This window comes from Terrapene carolina, unplaced genomic scaffold, assembly GCF_002925995.2.
Source record: "Terrapene carolina triunguis isolate 2854851 unplaced genomic scaffold, T_m_triunguis-2.0 Scaffold613, whole genome shotgun sequence".
Classification (NCBI taxonomy): domain Eukaryota; kingdom Metazoa; phylum Chordata; order Testudines; family Emydidae; genus Terrapene; species Terrapene triunguis.
In genome coordinates, this window is record NW_020664964.1 from 1127440 (window position 1) to 1144541 (window position 17102).

Here is a 17102-nt window from a genome sequence, read left to right on the forward strand (position 1 = left end):
TTGCTGGTGGTTAGATTTCTTTTGTATGAATTATACACTCCAAAACCATCTAAAATAAGTACTGATCTAAAATTCAATTCATTCCTCACTCTATTTTGAAGTTTCAAAGAGCCATACATCAGTATTAGAGAGACAAGGTGGCTGAAATAACACCTTTTATTGAACCAATAAAGGATATTACCTCACCTACCTAGTCTCTCTAATTTCCTGGGACCAACACTGCTACAACAACAATGCAACTATACATCAATATTGACATCTCAGTAGTAACAGAGTGTAAAAATGAGGACCACACCTTGTGGGCTCACCCTGGGTCAAAGTACTGGTGAAATTAAAATTAACCAGTAAGGGGAATCTGAAGTGAGAGCAGCAGGAGGAACTGGTTCCTGGATATTTTTTTTTCCTCCTGCTGATGATAGCTCATCTCAATTGATTGGCTTCTTACAGTTGGTATGGCTAAGGTGCCACAAGTACTCTTGTTCTTTTTAAGTAGGACTGAGTGGACTTGTAGGCTCTAAAGTTTTACATAGTTTTACTTTTGAGTATAGTTATGTAACCAAAAAAAAAAAATCTACATTTGTAATTTGCACTTTCACGATAAAGAGATTGTATTACGGTACTTGTATGAGGTGAACTTAAAAATATGATTTCTTTTGTTTATCCTTTTTACAGTGCAAATATTTGTAGTATAAAGTGAGCACTGTACACTTTGTATTCTGTGTGGAAATTTAAATCACTATATTAGAAAATGTAGAAAACATCCAAAAATATTTAATAAATTTCAATTGGCATTCTTTTAACAATGCGATTAAAACTGATTAGCTCAAAAAAATTAATCACAATCACGTGAGTTAACTGCAATTAATTACGTGAAGTTGATGGATTTCCACTCCATACGGCTAAATGCAGTGCCTTGCATAATGACAGGTTTCAGAGTAGCAGCCGTAACACGGCTGCTACTCTGAAACCTGCAATTAATTGACAGCCCTAATTTGAACCTCTTGGACAGAGCATGATGTCCTTGATTCTTTTTACACTTACGCAATTTCATTAAATATTTGCACTTTTTAAGGGGGAAATCTTGTCCTACACCAAAACCAACAAGCTAGGTTTGCAAGAGAAGATCCTGAGGGGTATTAGGTGGAGGGAGGAATTCTCCCCTTAGACTCCATGGCTGTAGCAAAACTGCTCCATGGTGCTACAGCCAACTGTGATCGATCTCTCTCTCATTTTACCACCACTAGATCTTCTATCCAGTGTTGTTGCAGCAGCCCTTTTCTCTTATAAAGTCCTCCTAACACCCCCACCCTGAATCTTATCCAAAAGGAATATGGTGAAGGTGCTATCTATGCCTTCAATGTTCACTTTCCTCTGATTTTTTGACTCCTGGCTTGCTCTCTTCCTTTCCTGACAGTCTCCCATAAGCATCCTTGGTGACTTTAATTTTACATTAACACATCTGATCCCTTAATTGCCCATCTCTGTTCTCTCACCCTCCAGACTCAAACTGTGGCCTATCCCTGTTGCTATCTTGTGGACGTCCAGCCATCAACTGAAACGTAACATCTCCAACACCAAACTCTTAAATTGTCTCTGCAGAGCCCTCCCCTTTCTCACAGCAGAGAATCAACCTAGTATCACCGTTACCCTCCCTGTTGCTTGAGCTCATTATTACCCACAAAAATCTAGGACACGCTGCCTATACCCTACCAAGGGCTCAAGGCATGACCTGGTTAATTTAGGCACGCCCACCCTTTCCCTACCAAGGTCTCGGGGTATAAAACACCCACCCTTTCTCATGGGGCTCTTTGGGTCTGCAGCATCTTTTCCCAGTGAAAGAGCCTTACACAGCTGTGCTCTAAACATCTATCTATTAGCAACACACACACAATACATATGCTAAACAAATCTCTTATGCTCACTTCTCCCAATATACAGACAAACTTCACCTGGTGGCCAGTCAGGATCCACTCATCTGGGGTTTCCAGCTATGCCTCTGCACATCATGGTCATGCATGTCCTCTCTACCTCTGTCTTGCATTTTAGTCTGTAAGCTCTGTGGGGAGGGACTGATATTTGTACAGCACCTAGCATAATGGGGACAAATCAGTTTATGGGTGTTAGGTGCAACCACAATATCAATGTTTAATAAAAACATCAGCCTGAGAGTATCCTCTACTAGGGTTGTGTGCTGCCCCTGCCTACCTTTGGTGTACAGCTGGTGAATCCCTCTAATCATCTTCAGCAGCCACAGGCAGGGAACTTTTATAGAGCTGAGCTCTGTGCTCCACAGGATGTGTGGATCCCCTCTTGACTCCTCAAATATTGACCTGCTCCACCCATAGAATCATCCTAGAATATCAGGGTTGGAAGGGACCTCAGGAGATCTAGTCCAATCCCCTCCTCAAAGCAGGACAAATCCCCAGAGATATATATATATATATATATTTTTTAAACCCCAGTTCCCTAAATGGCCCCCTCAAGGATTGAACTCACAACCCAGGGTTTAGCAGGCCAATGCTCAAACCACTGAGCTATCCCACCCCCACGTGGTAGAACTTAACAGATCATCTGCAGGCAGGGCCTTTGGTGAACTTGCCCCTAACTCAGTGTCAAATAATAAACAATATAGTATTTTCATTCTAAAAGTAGTCTGAAAATTGACCATTATTCTAATATAGTTTAGACCTGCTAAATAACTTAACGCAGAGCACCTGAAGTAGATCAGTCTATTGTTGCCATTGAAATGATCAATAGTCTACCAGAGGACCTTAAGAGGGGAAAAAATATCTGCAGTGTCTATTGGTGATGCATCATCTTTGAAGGACAGACTACTGTAACCAATTACTTTTCTTTAACTTTAGGCTTAATATGCTGATGAGGAATACTCCTGGGGGAATTCTGCACCACTGCGCAATGCAGGATTTTGCAGAAATTAATGTACGTTCAGAATTTATTTTCCCCCACAGAAATGGGCTGCAGTGTTAGCCAGCACTAGGTGCCACTGGACTTGGCAGAGCCCAGCTTGCACATAGAAGACACTGCTGGGGGGAGGGGGAGCGAGAGGGAACTAGAGGATTTCTGGCAGCTGCAGTTCCCAGAATGCCTTGAAGGAAGGAGAGGGCGGTGCACAGGAAACTTCATGCAAGCCTGGGACCCAGCATCAGGCTGTTTCTCCCTCTGGATCCCTGTGCTGTGGGGGGGGGGGGGGGGGGGGGATGGGTGTCTTGGGAAGGGGAGCCCCCGAGGTTGGGCTCTGGGGAGGAGAGCGTTTGGGTGTATTGGCTGGGGGGGCCACAAGAGGGTTCTGAGGGGGAGGGGTTGTGGGTGTCTGGCCCCCGGGGGGAAGGAGGTAGAGAAACAGGAACTAAGTTGTCATAGGGGTTTCTTTAACTCTCTACTCCTGGGAGAATTTTTGTGTGTCTGTCTGTATGTTTACAGACATACTTGCTGACAGGTATTTTGAATACATTGCCAAAATAATTGAAACTGGCATGATTATGTAGTGTTATTTTGACAAAATTTGCAGAATTTTGACTTTTTTTGGCACAGAATGCCCCCTGGAGTATGAAGAAGAAGCCTTTATTCCTGATGAGAGGGACTTTTCTTTTAACCTAAGTGTATTGAAGAGGTCCATCTGTTCTATAGATCTGAGGTCTCAAAAAGTTTGGTTATATGAAGGTGGAGGAGAACTAATCACATGAAAAAGCAAAATAGATTATTGTGCTGCTCTAGCTTGGATTGGGGACCACTCTAGTCCTTTGCAGTTGCCTCCAGACTCCAAGAAGCTACAAAGATGTCACCCACATCTCTGGAGCTGAGCATCCTAAGAGGTACAGCTTAGATTCCATGCCCAATGCTTGATTTCAGTCTACATGAGTGTTTCACAGGAAGATTTAGGCAACAATGTTATCCATTAAAGAGGTGATATTTTACTATAATTTCTATAAAATTTTGTAGCTACTTCAAAGTGTTGCCTATGATCCTCTGAAAGTGCTTGGGTAACTAAACAGAAATGGCCTCATTAGAATAAACTACTGTAGGTGATGGGGTTGTTTTAGATTAATTAAATGCAGCAATATTTCTGTAACTTGTGTATTCTTTGTAACAATTGACTGAGTTATCTATAGCCCTCTGTTTAAAACAAAAATTGCATTCTGCATAGAGTTGATGGAATCAATAAATTCTACTTTGTTGCAAAGCTTAATTCAGTGTTCCATTTAAAGTTCATGGGTGATTTCATTCTAATAAAATCAGGGAGTGCCATGTTTCTCAGGATTTATCTAGATGAACAGTTTACTAAAAGTACACTAAAAGTTCCCTAGTGCACATTGACCAACTTCCTGTTTCGTAGTAGGTCAGAGTCAAGAGATTGGGGTTCTAATCCACTCTGTGCCACAAACTTCCTGAGTGAAGTTAGGGACATCACATACTCTCGCTGTGCCTAATTTTCTCATCTGTATAGGATGTTACATTTAATTCATTCATGGTGCTTTGAGATACTTGGATTGAAGATGCTACAAAAATACAAAGTTCTAAACCTAGAACTTCTGTTGAATAATACAGTGTGAAACTATTTATGAGGCTGCAGAGGATGGATTCCTACTCTTATTTGGAAGGAAGGAGCTTTATGCCAGGAGGAAGGTGGAAGGGAGGAATCTGAGAGGAAAACATAAGGAAGGAGGGGTCCTGAGCAGAAAGGGATCAACAATACAAAGACAAGGGGAGGGGATAAAATAATATAAAAACATAACTGTAAGAATCTATTAATTCGATATTTTAATCTGTAGCCAAAATGTAGTTCATGTGCTTGGCTTCAGCAAAGAGGGTTGAGGAGGCTCCACCTACTTAGCAGACAATTTTCAGCACCCTCACCTGCAGAGGAGAAAGAGCCACCATGATTACAACTCATTATTGAGCATGTGTTCACTGCAGAGTCAGCCGGGGCTAACCAAGACAGGCAGCACATTCTTACTGCAAAGTACTACCTGTGGCAAACCTGTGCAACTGGGTCCTCAATGCTGCTGTACTAGCCTGTGTCTTGAGATGGTTTTCTGGTGAGCTATCCCCTGGTTCTAAGCGGTGCATTAAACTGACCTGCTCTGAATTCATTCTTAATGTGCTCTCACTTTCAGCTAGTATGGAGCTGCTGTCTGTGACAGTGACATAACAATCCTTGATTTAAACTTCCAAGTGGTGTTGCTTATTAATGTAGACAGTTTGGAAGAAGAAAGCAAACAGCAAGAACTTTTACTGAAAATGTCATTAAGGAATTCAGTTTGCAAGTCACATTGTGAGTCATAGTGCACCCAACTGACATCTCTGCCTCTCTTTCCTTCCTGCCCACTGCACATAAAAATGTTATTTTGTGTACATTTCCTCAAATTATAGGTCATGCTGTTATCACACCGTAGCTTTACCAGCTGGTGTCAGCTTCTGGCCAACTGAAGCATGGGAGAAGTATTTCTTGGATAGAATCTCTGTCCAAATGTTGTGGAAGTGCAGCAGAAATGGAGCAGGCAAACATGGGGTTAAAATGCAATGCAGATCAAGGGAAGCTTTAAACAGAGTACAGTTTAGGTGGGTAATTATGAGATAGGAATGGAGGACTAAGAGCACAGGTGCTTGATTAGCCTGCATTCTCACTGCAAAATCAGTGGGTTGCCAGCCTGGGCTGAACCAAAACCTAAGTGCAAGCCTATACCATCAGCCATGCCTGCCAGCTCTGGTTTAAAGCGTCCTCAAGCCTGGGTTAGAGGTTTTTCTGTGTGGACAGAAAGGAGGGTTAGGGGCAACACCAGGGCTACATATTGATGCTGAGACTGAACAGGTCTAACTGTCCAAACAACGGAGCAGCCATGTCAGGTGCATTCTCGTGGATGGGCCCTACTGCATGCTCCCTGGGGCCAGGGAATAATAGTCTCAGGCACCAAGAGGCTTTGCATGCTAGAAACAATGGAGCAATATGGTAATTGGGCCAAGACCCCCTCAGGAGAGAGGGAGGACCAGATTTGGGAGTCTGCTGGACACCACAGGACAATTGAGGCTGGCCAGGAGAATGAGAGTTGGTTCTGTTCCCCTTTCCCATATAGAGACCCAGTCATCCAGAGCAGTTTCTTTGTCCAAGTCTTTTTGACTGACTCCTATGACTGATAAATGTAACTGGTTCACATTCAGCTTCTTTATGTGTTTGCATTATGATACAGTCTTTAATTACATGATCATATACTATTTATTGCACAGGACCCTTGCCTTATTCAGGGCAGAGGATGGACTTGCAAATAGGCAGAATTAAAGTTGGACGGGCAACCATAAGTCTGGCTTTTCCTACCTTATGAGTGCTTGCTTTTGCAGCCTAAATTATGTTTAGCTTTTTCGTATATCACTGTATATAATGAAGTGTTCCATGCTGAGATATTTTGTAGCATTGGACTGCAGTATAATATAAATATAATAAAAACACACACACAAGTTACCATAAGAGCAACTTTATGCAGATGGCTGCAATTTTTTCCACCGTTCATGGTTATGATCTGGAACAATGTCAAAAGCATTCCAGGCCCTGTCCTTAACTATATTTTTACGTATGTGGTGTGAGCTGGGGCTACTAAGTCAGAGGCATATACAAGCAGATTGCCCACTGATGATAAGTGGCTTGCACAAAAAGCAAGTATAATTACAATTTTAGTTAAAATTACTTCACATTCAGCCTTACTAAGTGGAAAATTAAGCAGGGTCATTTTAGGACTACTGCTAATTCTACCCTTTACTTATTTGATCCAAATTCTTACATATGGAATTACCTGATTTCAGTGCACCACTGCAGTAATTATGTATGCTAAATGAGACATGTATTTTTCCATGAGCAATTACATGCTTTAGTTGACAATCTTACTTTGAAAGTATCAGAGTTGACATATAACTGCCACAAATGGGGAAATTTCATATCTGTCATAAAGCTGCTGTTTCATTTTTCTTAGGACAGCTCTATATTCTGAGACACAGCTTCTCCCCTTACTCTTTATGAATGGCAATGCCACTCACCTATGGAATATAGTGGAGGTCCAGTATTATTACTGGGAGTTCCAAAACTAAGCACTGCCCCTCAGATCAGGCTTCTGGAAATTCTGCCTCTGGCAGCAGGGTTGGTGGCTCATTTTTTCCTCACCATTTTGGTTTATAATTTTAATTCTTATTCATTTTTGTGTAGTAGTGACTTCATTTCACTTTTAGCTCTGCTCTCTCTCTCCTCAGCTGAGAAATTACCACAGTATTGGGGCTTTAATCCTTTGGGTTACCGTCTTTAATTGGCTTCCTCTTTCCTCAGTCCAATGGCAGAGAAGCCCTGTAAGCATTGAGCCAAGCCCAAGTTGTGCTATATTTATAAGGCAGCTTTTCGGGAGCTTCAGAAGGCAAGCTGTGCTCTGCCTCTGTTAGAGCAGAGTCAGACTGGCCTGGCATGCCAGGTCTCATACCTGTGTGAAGCTGTAATTCAACCAGAGGCTGTCACAACCAGGACGTGAGCAGTCAAGTGGTGGGGGTCAGGCTGGGTGCAATACCAGGAGGTCAGAGTCTGAGACAGGCCAGATGGCAAACAGAGTCAGGTGTCAGGAGGCAGGCAGGGTCAGATTACCAGGAGATCAGCAGCAGACAGTAAAAGCACTCCAAATCAGGGAGACCCTAGCTGCATGGACAACTTCCAGTTCCTGTGCTTGGGTTACACAGAGGCTGAGGACCAATCAGAAGTTGCACTAATCAAATCCCAGCTCTACAGTCCTCTTCTAGCATTCAACTGCTAGTCTAGTAGCTGTTAGAAGCTCATTGGGTGGGAGGTTAGCCTGCCTAGCTCTTAAGGTTATTGGGGACCAAGATTCAAGATCTGTGGTCCCTGCCAGAGGCAGGTTTGTTAAGAAGCAAGGATTCCTCCTGGGATTTCCCACAGCCGGTTCAGTCATTTTCAATGTATTTATTTTTTTAGCAAGAGGACAGAGTAGGAAAGTCTGGAGCATGTCACCATTAATTCCTTCTCCTTATGAGCCAGTTAATCTGGTCTTCCCTATTTTCAGCATCTCCACCCTCCACAAAGTGGGTAGTTCTTCTTCGAGTGCTTGCTCATATCGATTCCAATTAGGTGTGCGTGCGCCGCGTGCATGGCCGTTGGAAAGATTTTCCCCTAGCAGCATCCGTCGAGTCGGCTGTGGAGCCCCCTGGAGTGGCACCTGCATGGCGCTCAATATATGACCCGTGACGGTCATTGGAACTGTGGCATCTTGCTCTGCAAGTTCTCCACGTTTTCCCTAGCTTTAGTAGATAGTTGTTTGTTTTTGTTGGTAGTTTCTTGTTTTTGTTTTAGTTAGTGGCAGTTGGGTTGGGAGTTACCCTCTAACCCGACTGTTCTTCTTCGGGGCTTCGTGCCCAAGTCCCCAGGATTCAAGCCCTGCAGGTCTTGCTCCAAGCCCATGCCAACGGGCGACCCCCATGACTCTTGTCTGAAGTGTCTGGGGGAGGCTCACCAAGCCGAGAAGTGCAGGACCTGCAAGGGATTTCATCCTCAGACTAAAAAGGAGCGGGACTTTCGCCTGAAGCAGCTACTTATGGAGGCGGCATTTAGTCCCCAGCCTCTTTGGTGCGGCAGGACCTGGCACCGAGTTCTTTGGTGTACAGGACCCCGGCGGCAGTAGTGGAGGTGGCACTGCGGTTGGACTCTGGACGAGACCTGCGGCACCGCTGCTCCCCGGTACCAAAAGCTGGCCACATCGACTCGGCACCGCTCCCACTCCCTGGCACCAAAGCAGCCCCGAGAGAGAGATGGGTGGCTCTCCTGCATAGAGACCCACTCCCCTGGAGCCAGCCACTGTGATGCATCCTGGAGGGGAGCGTCCGGGAGCGAAGGTCGGGGACGTGGCACCATTGACTTCGGCCCCACTGGGGGAACTGTTGAGTCCGGTTCCACTGGATTCCCCAACCCGCAGTGTTGTGGATATCCAGCTGCCTTTCACCCCGGAGACCTTTGCGGCTGCGAGGGTCCTCATCGCCATGACGGCATCGGGGTCCCCTCTGCTCCACGGCAAGCTTCCGGTGCCCCAGCGACTGGCACCATCTCGAGGCAAGACGGTGTTGATCCGACAGTCAGCACTGTCGGCTCTGGTGATCGAGCCACCTCAGCAGGTCCTTCCACTCGCATGAGTGGTCTCTCCGACTGGATGTCGTCCACCCTATCTTCCAAAGGTGGGGGTTTCCCCAGGTCAACCTGTTTGCCACCCGCAGCAACAGGAAGTGCCCAGCATTCTGCTCCTTCCAAGGTCACAGCCCGGGCTCCCTCACAGACACGTTCCTGCTTCCCTGGACAGGTCACCTGCTCTACACCTTTCCTCTGTTCCCCCCCCCGTGCACAAGGTCCCGCTCAAGATCCACAGGGACGGGGCGAGGGTGACTCTGGTAGCTCCAGTGGGGCCTCGCCAGCATTGGTACACCACACTGCTAGAGCCGTCGGTGGACGTTCCGGTCCCGTTGCCTCTCCTTCACAACCTGCTCACTCAGGACCACGGTCACCTCTGTCATCCAATCCTGCGGTTCCTCCACCTGAGGACGTGGATGCTGCATGGCTGAACCCCACGGAGCTTCTGTGTTCAGACCCCATAAGGCAGGTCCTGCTGGGCAGCAGGAAGCCCTCTACTAGAGCCATGTATCTGACGAAGTGGAAACGGTTTTCGTGTTGTTGTGACCAGCGCCGCACACCACCCCTCCAGGCGCCGGTGCCCTTCATTTTGGAGTACCTCTTGCACCTGAAGCAGCAAGGCCTGGTGGCGTCCTCCGTGATGGTTCACCTCGCTGCCATCTTGGCCTTCCACCCGGGCGCGTCTGACCGCTCTGTCTTCGCCGGCCCCATGGTTGGTTGCTTTCTCAAAGGGTTGGACCGTCTCTTTCCTCAGACCGGCAACCTGTCCCTGTGTGGGACCTCAACCTAGTCCTTTCGCGACTCATGGGGCCCTCATTCGAACTGCTGGGAATGTGCTCCCGCCTGTATCTTTCCTGGAAGACAGCTTTCCTGGTCGCCATTACGTCAGCGAGACGTGTCTCCGAGCTAAAGGCCCTCACTTCGGAACCGCCTTCCACAGTCTTCCACAAGGATAAGGTACAACTTAGACCACACCCGGCCTCTCCCCCCAAAGTGGGGTCAGCCTTTCATACCAGCAAGGATATTTTCCTGCCCGTTTTTTACCCGAAACCTCATGCTGGTCCCTGGGAACAGCAGCTGCATTCCCTCGATGTCCGCAGGGCCCTAGCTTTCTACATCGAGCACACTAAGCCGTTCAGGAAATCGACCCAGCTCTTCGTTGCGGTGGCGGACCGGATGAAGGGCCTCCTGGTCTTCTCTCAAAGAATTTCCTCCTGGATCATGTCCAGCATCCATGCAGGTGAGTAACCATTTTTTCTTCTTTGAGTGCTTGCTCATATCGATTCCAATTAGGTGACTCCCAAGCCTTACCTAGGCGGTGGAGTCTGTGTGAAGGAATGTTGACTGGAGTACCGCTCTACTGAAAGCCACGTCATCTCTGGTGTGCCAGACAATGGCGTAGTGCGAGGCGAAAGTATGCACCGAGGACCAAGTCGCTGACTTGCAGATGTCCTGGCTCGGTGCCTGGGCCAGGCTGGAGCTCCCCAGCTCCTCTTGCCTTTCCCCAGCACTGCCCTGTCCAAGGTACCATTTGCTCCTTCAGGCAGCTAGGTCCATCTCTCTCCAAAGCTAGAGAGAGACTCTTTCAGCTCCTGGCCCCCAGCCCTCTTATCAGGGTCAGCTGGGCCCTAACTGGCTGGCCACACCTGTTGTCAGCTACCCCCTCAGCTGCGCTCACTCCTTTTATCCCCTTGGAGTGGGGCAGCCGCCTCACTACACCTTCCCATATACAATATAGCTCCTTATCTACTGATTAAAACCCGACTAGTATAAATCTCTCCTAAAATACTTAAAAGGATGCTGGCCATCTTGGGGGAGCAGGCAGACACTGTTCTAGGTTTTGTCCCACAATCAAGGCTTTTATAGCTTTCCCATTAGAGGTCACTGCTATATAAACTCCCAGGCTGTCACTCCCCATAGAAAGTGTTAAGCTGCTATGCAGTGACTACACCCAGAAAGTTGTCAAGGGCATGATGTGGGTTAAAGCATTCTACTGTGTCTGGCAGGTGAAGCGCTGAGATCCCTTTGCATTGCAGAGCAGCTGCACAGAACATAGCCTGAGCAATTGTTACACTTATAACAGTGTGCATTAGAGTGCAGCATGCACTTGTCACAGATAACAGGCTCTTTTCCTAGGCAACTACATAGAGTTAATTGAGAATACGGAATTTGGTGAAACACCCAGAAAAACTTAATTTAATACAAACAACTATAATTGAAATAATAGAAAATAAATATAAGAATAGGATAAGTGAGGTCAAGTGGTTTCCTGTATTGTTCATACTTACAATCTTGCAATTTATGTGGACCATTGGAAGCAAAGATAGAAAGGAAAGTAAATAGAGCCCATCAGAAGGGAGGTCCTGAGTCAGTGTACACCATCTCAGGGACCTGACAAACCCCAAAGAAATGGGAACTGCATATGGCCTTTTATACCCTTCTTTATGGTAACTGTACAGATATATACCATATTTGACCCTTTACTCTGATTATAATTTGGTCAATCCCTAACCCCCTCCATATGTGGCCTTTGGAGTGTCCATAATTAAGTATTATTAACACTTATTTCTTAATAATCCCTATATGTAAATATAATCTAATGACTTAGATACTGCATAGCATCTTAATTCCTAAAGCCCCCCAAACTTCCCTTCTTGCAGAATTTTGTGGTATACTATACCCATTTCTGGTTACCTGTTTGTCTCTCAGAATGGGTGTGCAAAATATCTGCCCTGGGGTATTCTCCTTAGACCTACACTATTCAACTAAATCCCAGCCTTTAACTACTACTCCCACAAGGTCTCATACTAATCACAACAGTCCTTTAATCATAGCAAGCCTAATAACCCAGTTATTTGTTCTCCTACTTGCTATTACAGCTTTCATAACTTCCATTAAACATGCTGAGCAATGGAATTCTATGTTACTCAAAACTACAAATCCTCCAAGACCAGGTCAGGGGTAGGGTTGCCAACTTTCTAATCACACAAAACTGAACAACCCTGCCCCGCCCCTGCCTTGAGGCCCCACCCGTGCCCCTTCTCCGAGGCCCTGCCTGCCCCTGCTGACTCCATCCCCCTCCCTCTGTTGCTCGCTCTTCCCCACCCTCACTCACTTTCACCAGGCTGGTGCAGGGAGTTGGGGTGCAGAGGGGTGAGGTCTCTAGCTGGGGGTGTGGGCTCTGGGGTGGGGCTGAGGATGATGGATTTGGGGTCTGGGAGAGGGCTCCAGGCTGGGGCCAAGGGGTTCAGAGTGCGGGAGGGGATGTGGGCTCTGGCTGGGGGTGTGGGCTCTTGGGTGGGGCCTGGGATGAGGGGTTTGGGGTATAGGAAGGGGCTCCGGAATGGGGCAGAGGGTTGGGGTGCGGGGGGCTTAGGCCTCCAGCTGGGAGTGCAGGCTCTGGGGTGAGGCTGGGGATGAGGGGTTTGGGGTGCAGGAGGGGCTCAGAGCTGGGGCAGGGGGCTGGGCGTTGGGGGGGGGTGCAGGCTCTGGGAGGGAATTTGGGTTCAGGAAGGAACTCCGGGCTGGGGCCTGGGGTTGGGGTGTTTGGAGGGGGTTCAGTGTGCGTGGTCCCGGTGGCGCTTACCGCAGCTCCCAGGAAGCAGCCGCTAGGTCCCTGCAGCCCCTAGGTGCATGGGTGGCTAGGGAGGTTCTGTGCACTGGCCTTGCGCCCAGAGGTGCTGCCCCTGCAGCTCCCATTGGTCGCAGTTCCCAGCCAATAGGAGCTGCAGAGCCAGCACTCGGGGCGCGGGCAGCACACGGAGCCTCCCTGGCCACCTATACCTCTGCCACGTGGAGCTAGGGCAGGAGGGAACCTGCCTTAGCCCTGGCCCCTGCTGCGCTGCTGACTGGACTTTTAATGGCCTGGTTGGTGGTGCCAACCAGAGCCACCAGGGTCCCTTTTTGACCGGGCGTTCTGGTGGAAAACTGGATGCCTGGCAACCCTAGTCACGGGTCAACAGGACAGTAAATGCCCACCTGGCCAGCCTGTGCAGCCTCGGTTAGCAGCCTGAACTAGGTGTTTCCCAGGTAAAATGTACAGTGGCTGTGGGCAGGGCCGGCTCCAGCATTTCTGCTGCCCCAAGCAAAAAAAAAAAAAAAAAGCCGCAATCGGCGGCGGCAGTTCAGCGGCAGGTCCTTTGCTCCTAGAGGGAGTGAGGGACCTGCCGCCCCCGAATTGCCACAGGTGCCGCCCCTCTCCCTTGGCCGCCCCAAGCACCTGCTTGTTAAGCTGGTGCCTGGAGCCGGCCCTGGCTGTGGGAAGAAAAGAGACAGAATTTGTTAAGCTATGATGATGCTTGGATGAGGGCCTGGAAAGAGACCAGACACAAGACAGCTGCTTCTGGGGCTAGGGCAGAGGTGCTTCCCTGAGATCCCTGCACGAAGGAGTTGCTTGTAAGTTATTTATTACCCCCGTTCAAGGAAACTTAGTTTGTGTATAAGCAAATTGCACTGACCTTCACCTGCCTCTGCATCACTGAGTTCTGCCTCAAACAGGAAACTGATGTGCAAGACCCCAAATTCTGCTATCGCTCATCAAAGGGTCATCAAAATGATTTGTTCCAGCACTCACTGGGCCAGAAGAAATTCCTGCCACATTCTCTAGGTGTCAAGTATCAGAGGGGTAGCCATGTTAGTCTGGCTCTGTAAAAAGCAACAGAGAGTCCTGTGGCACCTTATAGACTAACAGATGTATTGGAGCATAAGCTTTCGTGGGTGAATGCCCACTTCATCAGACGTGGTGACGAAGTGGGCATTCACCCACGAAAGCTTATGCTCCAATACATCCGTTAGTCTTAAAGGTGCCACAGGACTCTCTGTGACTCTTTAGGTGGTTCCCCCGCTCAAAGAGGATTACCTCCACTTTATCTGCACCGACACTCTGCTCATTCTCTCATCTGGGGAAAACATGGCGGCTCTAAAACATGTATTGATGATTTTTCAGCAGCGGCTTTTCCTTCCCGCGGAGTCCGCGCTGAACCGGCGTGTCCGCTTCCCCGGGCGAGAAGCCACGTGCTGACCGGGCACCGCCCATCGCACGTGTCTCAGAGACGCGGAGCGAGGGGCGGCTCTTCCCGCCGAGGGGCAGGGGCCCCTCCCGCCGCCGCCGGGACTGCAAGCCGGGAAGGGACTCGCGCGCTGATTGGCTCGCGGTAACCCCGTGACTGGCGGGAGACGCGCTTGCCGGCGGCTGGGAGCGGGCATGGCCGCGGCGCCGGGTGTGACGGAGCGGTACTTCACGCGCTGGTACAAGCCAGGTACCCGCCCCTCCCCCCGCGCAGGGCCAAACCCTGTCACGGGGGGGGCGGGTCTCCTCTTCCGCCCCCCCGGGGGCGGGGACTGGTGGTTCGTCTCCCTCTGGGAGCGCGCGGCCCGGCCCGGGCGCGACCAGCCCCTGTGCCGAGCCCCGCCATCGCCCGCGTGTGCGCTGCGGCTGCGCTCGGTCTGCGCGGGTCGGGCCTGGCCCCGGTGGGGAGGCGCGGCCGGGCTGCCAGCGCTTAGCCGGTGTCCTCCCTGCCAAGGGGCCGAGCTGGCGTGAGAGCCTCGCTCAGGCTTTAGCCCCCCGGAGCTCGGGTGGGCGGGTTTTGTGTGACGGGGGCGGGGTGGTGCGTGGCTGTGTGTTGTACATACTTTCCTTGGGCTGGTCTGTGCAGGTACTTCGGGTGCATCAGTGTGACACCAATACAGTAGAAGCAGTGAACTTCCTTCCTTGTGTAGGTGCAATATCCTGATACAGAGGTGCCTTATACCAGTACAGCTTATGCCAGCAAACTGAAGAGAATAAACGTCAGCATTATAAGGCAGCTTTGTACCAGTCTACCTGAGCCCGCAGTAGGATTGCATATTGAACTCTTTGGGTAGGAAAACACTCCCTGCTGATGTGCTGAGTCCGCTGCCTGTCATGCTGACTAATATTGTCTTCTGGTTTTCTTGGACTCATTTGCTAGTCTGCCTGTATCCATCTGTTGTCTCTTGTTTTATACTTGGGTTGTAAACTCCTTGGGTCTGCAGGGCTGTCTCTTTGTTCTGTGTTGTACATCAGTTAGTGCAGTGAGGTGTTGGTCTGTGACTGGAGCTGCGAGGTGCTGTGAGAATACAAGCAGTACTCCTGGGGAAATTTTGTGCCCAAAATTAAAAATTCTGCCCACAATATTTTAAAATTCTGCAAGTTTTATTTGTCAATAAATAAATACAGAGGCTCTGGCATGGCAGTGGGGAGCACAGGCCACTGGCTTGCTGAAGGTGGGAGATCACCCAGCAGCCCCCCCAACCCCAGGGACACGGACTCAAAGGTGAGGCTGCACCCAATCCTGACACAGCACAAGCCCTGAATCTGCCCTAGAAAAGCCCTGGGGCCCTGCCCCTCTGCTCCAGGCACAGCAGGTGTGGGGCAGGCAGGCTCTATCAGGCAGGATCAAAGTGTGGAGGGGCTTAGGGGGGGATCTAGGTGTGGGGTGAGAGGATTCTGTGTGGGACAATCTGGGGGCAGGCAGCTAGGTGGGGGGTCTGGGTATGGATGCACGGGGGGGGGGGGGAGGTTCCAGGTGCAGGGGCACTGGGAGTCTGCAAGGGCTTCCAGGTGAAGCTGGTTGGGGCTCAGCGGAAGGGTCTGGGTGCTGGGAGAGTGGGGCTTGGTGGGGTAGGGGTCTGGGTACAGCTAGTTGGGGTCAGTGATGTGGGGGCTCAGGGTGGTGTAGGGGGAGGGACATCAGAGTTGGGGTTTGAGTGCAAGGAGCTCAGTGAGGGGTACGCTGGGTGCAGGGATGGGGGTTTGGAGGCAGGGGGTCTGATTGCAGAGGGCTCCAGATGCAGGGGTTGAGGTTCAATGCGGTGGAGTTTGGGTATGGAGGGCTAGGGGGGTTCTGGATGTACCTGCTGAGGCTTGGCAGGGGTGTTTGGGTATGGGAAGTCCAGATGCAAGGGGGTTGGGTGGATGGGGGAGCAGCTCCCTGTACAGAGACTCATCTCACAGTTGAGGAGTGATGGGGGCAGGAAGTAGGGAAGGATGCTGAGCTTCCTGCATCTGGGCGAGGTTTCTGGGGGTGGTGTCTGGAGCTGTCTCAGACCTCCTTGCAGGGGAAAAGGCAGTCCCGTCCTCTCCTGCCTCAGCCCAGCCGGGATTAGCAGCTGATCCCGGCTCAGGGTAGGAGCCACTGGCTGGGGTGTCCTTCAGCCCCGCTATGATTTACCTCTCCGCCGGCTGCTCTGGGTGCCTGAAAAGATGTACCTGCTCTGCTAGGGAGTGGTGCATGACTGCTCTTGCAGCTTCTCTGTCAGAAAGTCATTTTTCTGCTGGAAAGCAAAGAAATCTGTGGGGGACATGAATTACGTGGAGTGGTGCAGAATTACCCCTGGAGTAAAGTAGTAAAAACTAAAAGTTAAATGGGTTAAAACCTGCCTGTAGATTTGATCTGAGACGCTCTTTATTCCTGGAGGAATTCTGCGCCAAAATAAAGTTTGCACACAATATTTTAAAATTCTGCATATTTTATTTGTCAAAATAACACCGTATAATTGCATCATTTTAAATTATTTTGGCAACTTATTTCAAAATACCTGTTAGCAAGCATGTCTGTAACAATAAAGACAACAAAAAAGATTCAGGAAATGTTTTTTTGACAAATAGATTCCTTACTAGGCATATTAATACAGAACGTTGAGTAATTCATTTAAACTACAATACAGAAACTTATTTCTTGCACTTCTCAGAAGCAGTGTGAAGGCTTGAGGGAGTCAGGGGTAACGAGGAGCTCAGGGAGAGGGAAGTAACGGAGAGGGAAGGAGCCTGAGAGTGAACCTGGAGGGTTGTTTGGTGTGGGTGGGAGAAGTATGGAACTGTATTTTGTGTGTGTATGTGGGGGGGAGGGACTGTTAGGGAGTTGGGGAGCCTCCCCCATGAAGACCTTGGCTGACCCCAGCCTCT

At 49.2% G+C, this 17102-nt stretch overlaps 1 protein-coding gene across 1 annotated transcript in view; it reads left to right on the forward strand.

Moving 5' to 3' along the window:
* The first annotated feature begins 9982 nt into the window (after nt 1-9982).
* Nucleotides 9983-17102, forward strand: part of ABITRAM (actin binding transcription modulator) — a 31048-nt gene continuing 23928 nt past the window's right edge. Inside the window, exons 1-2 of the mRNA XM_026659247.2 lie at nt 9983-10418; nt 14332-14436. Of these exons, the coding sequence (XP_026515032.2) occupies nt 9983-10418; nt 14332-14436 (541 nt within the window). The remainder of the gene's footprint in view (nt 10419-14331; nt 14437-17102) is intronic.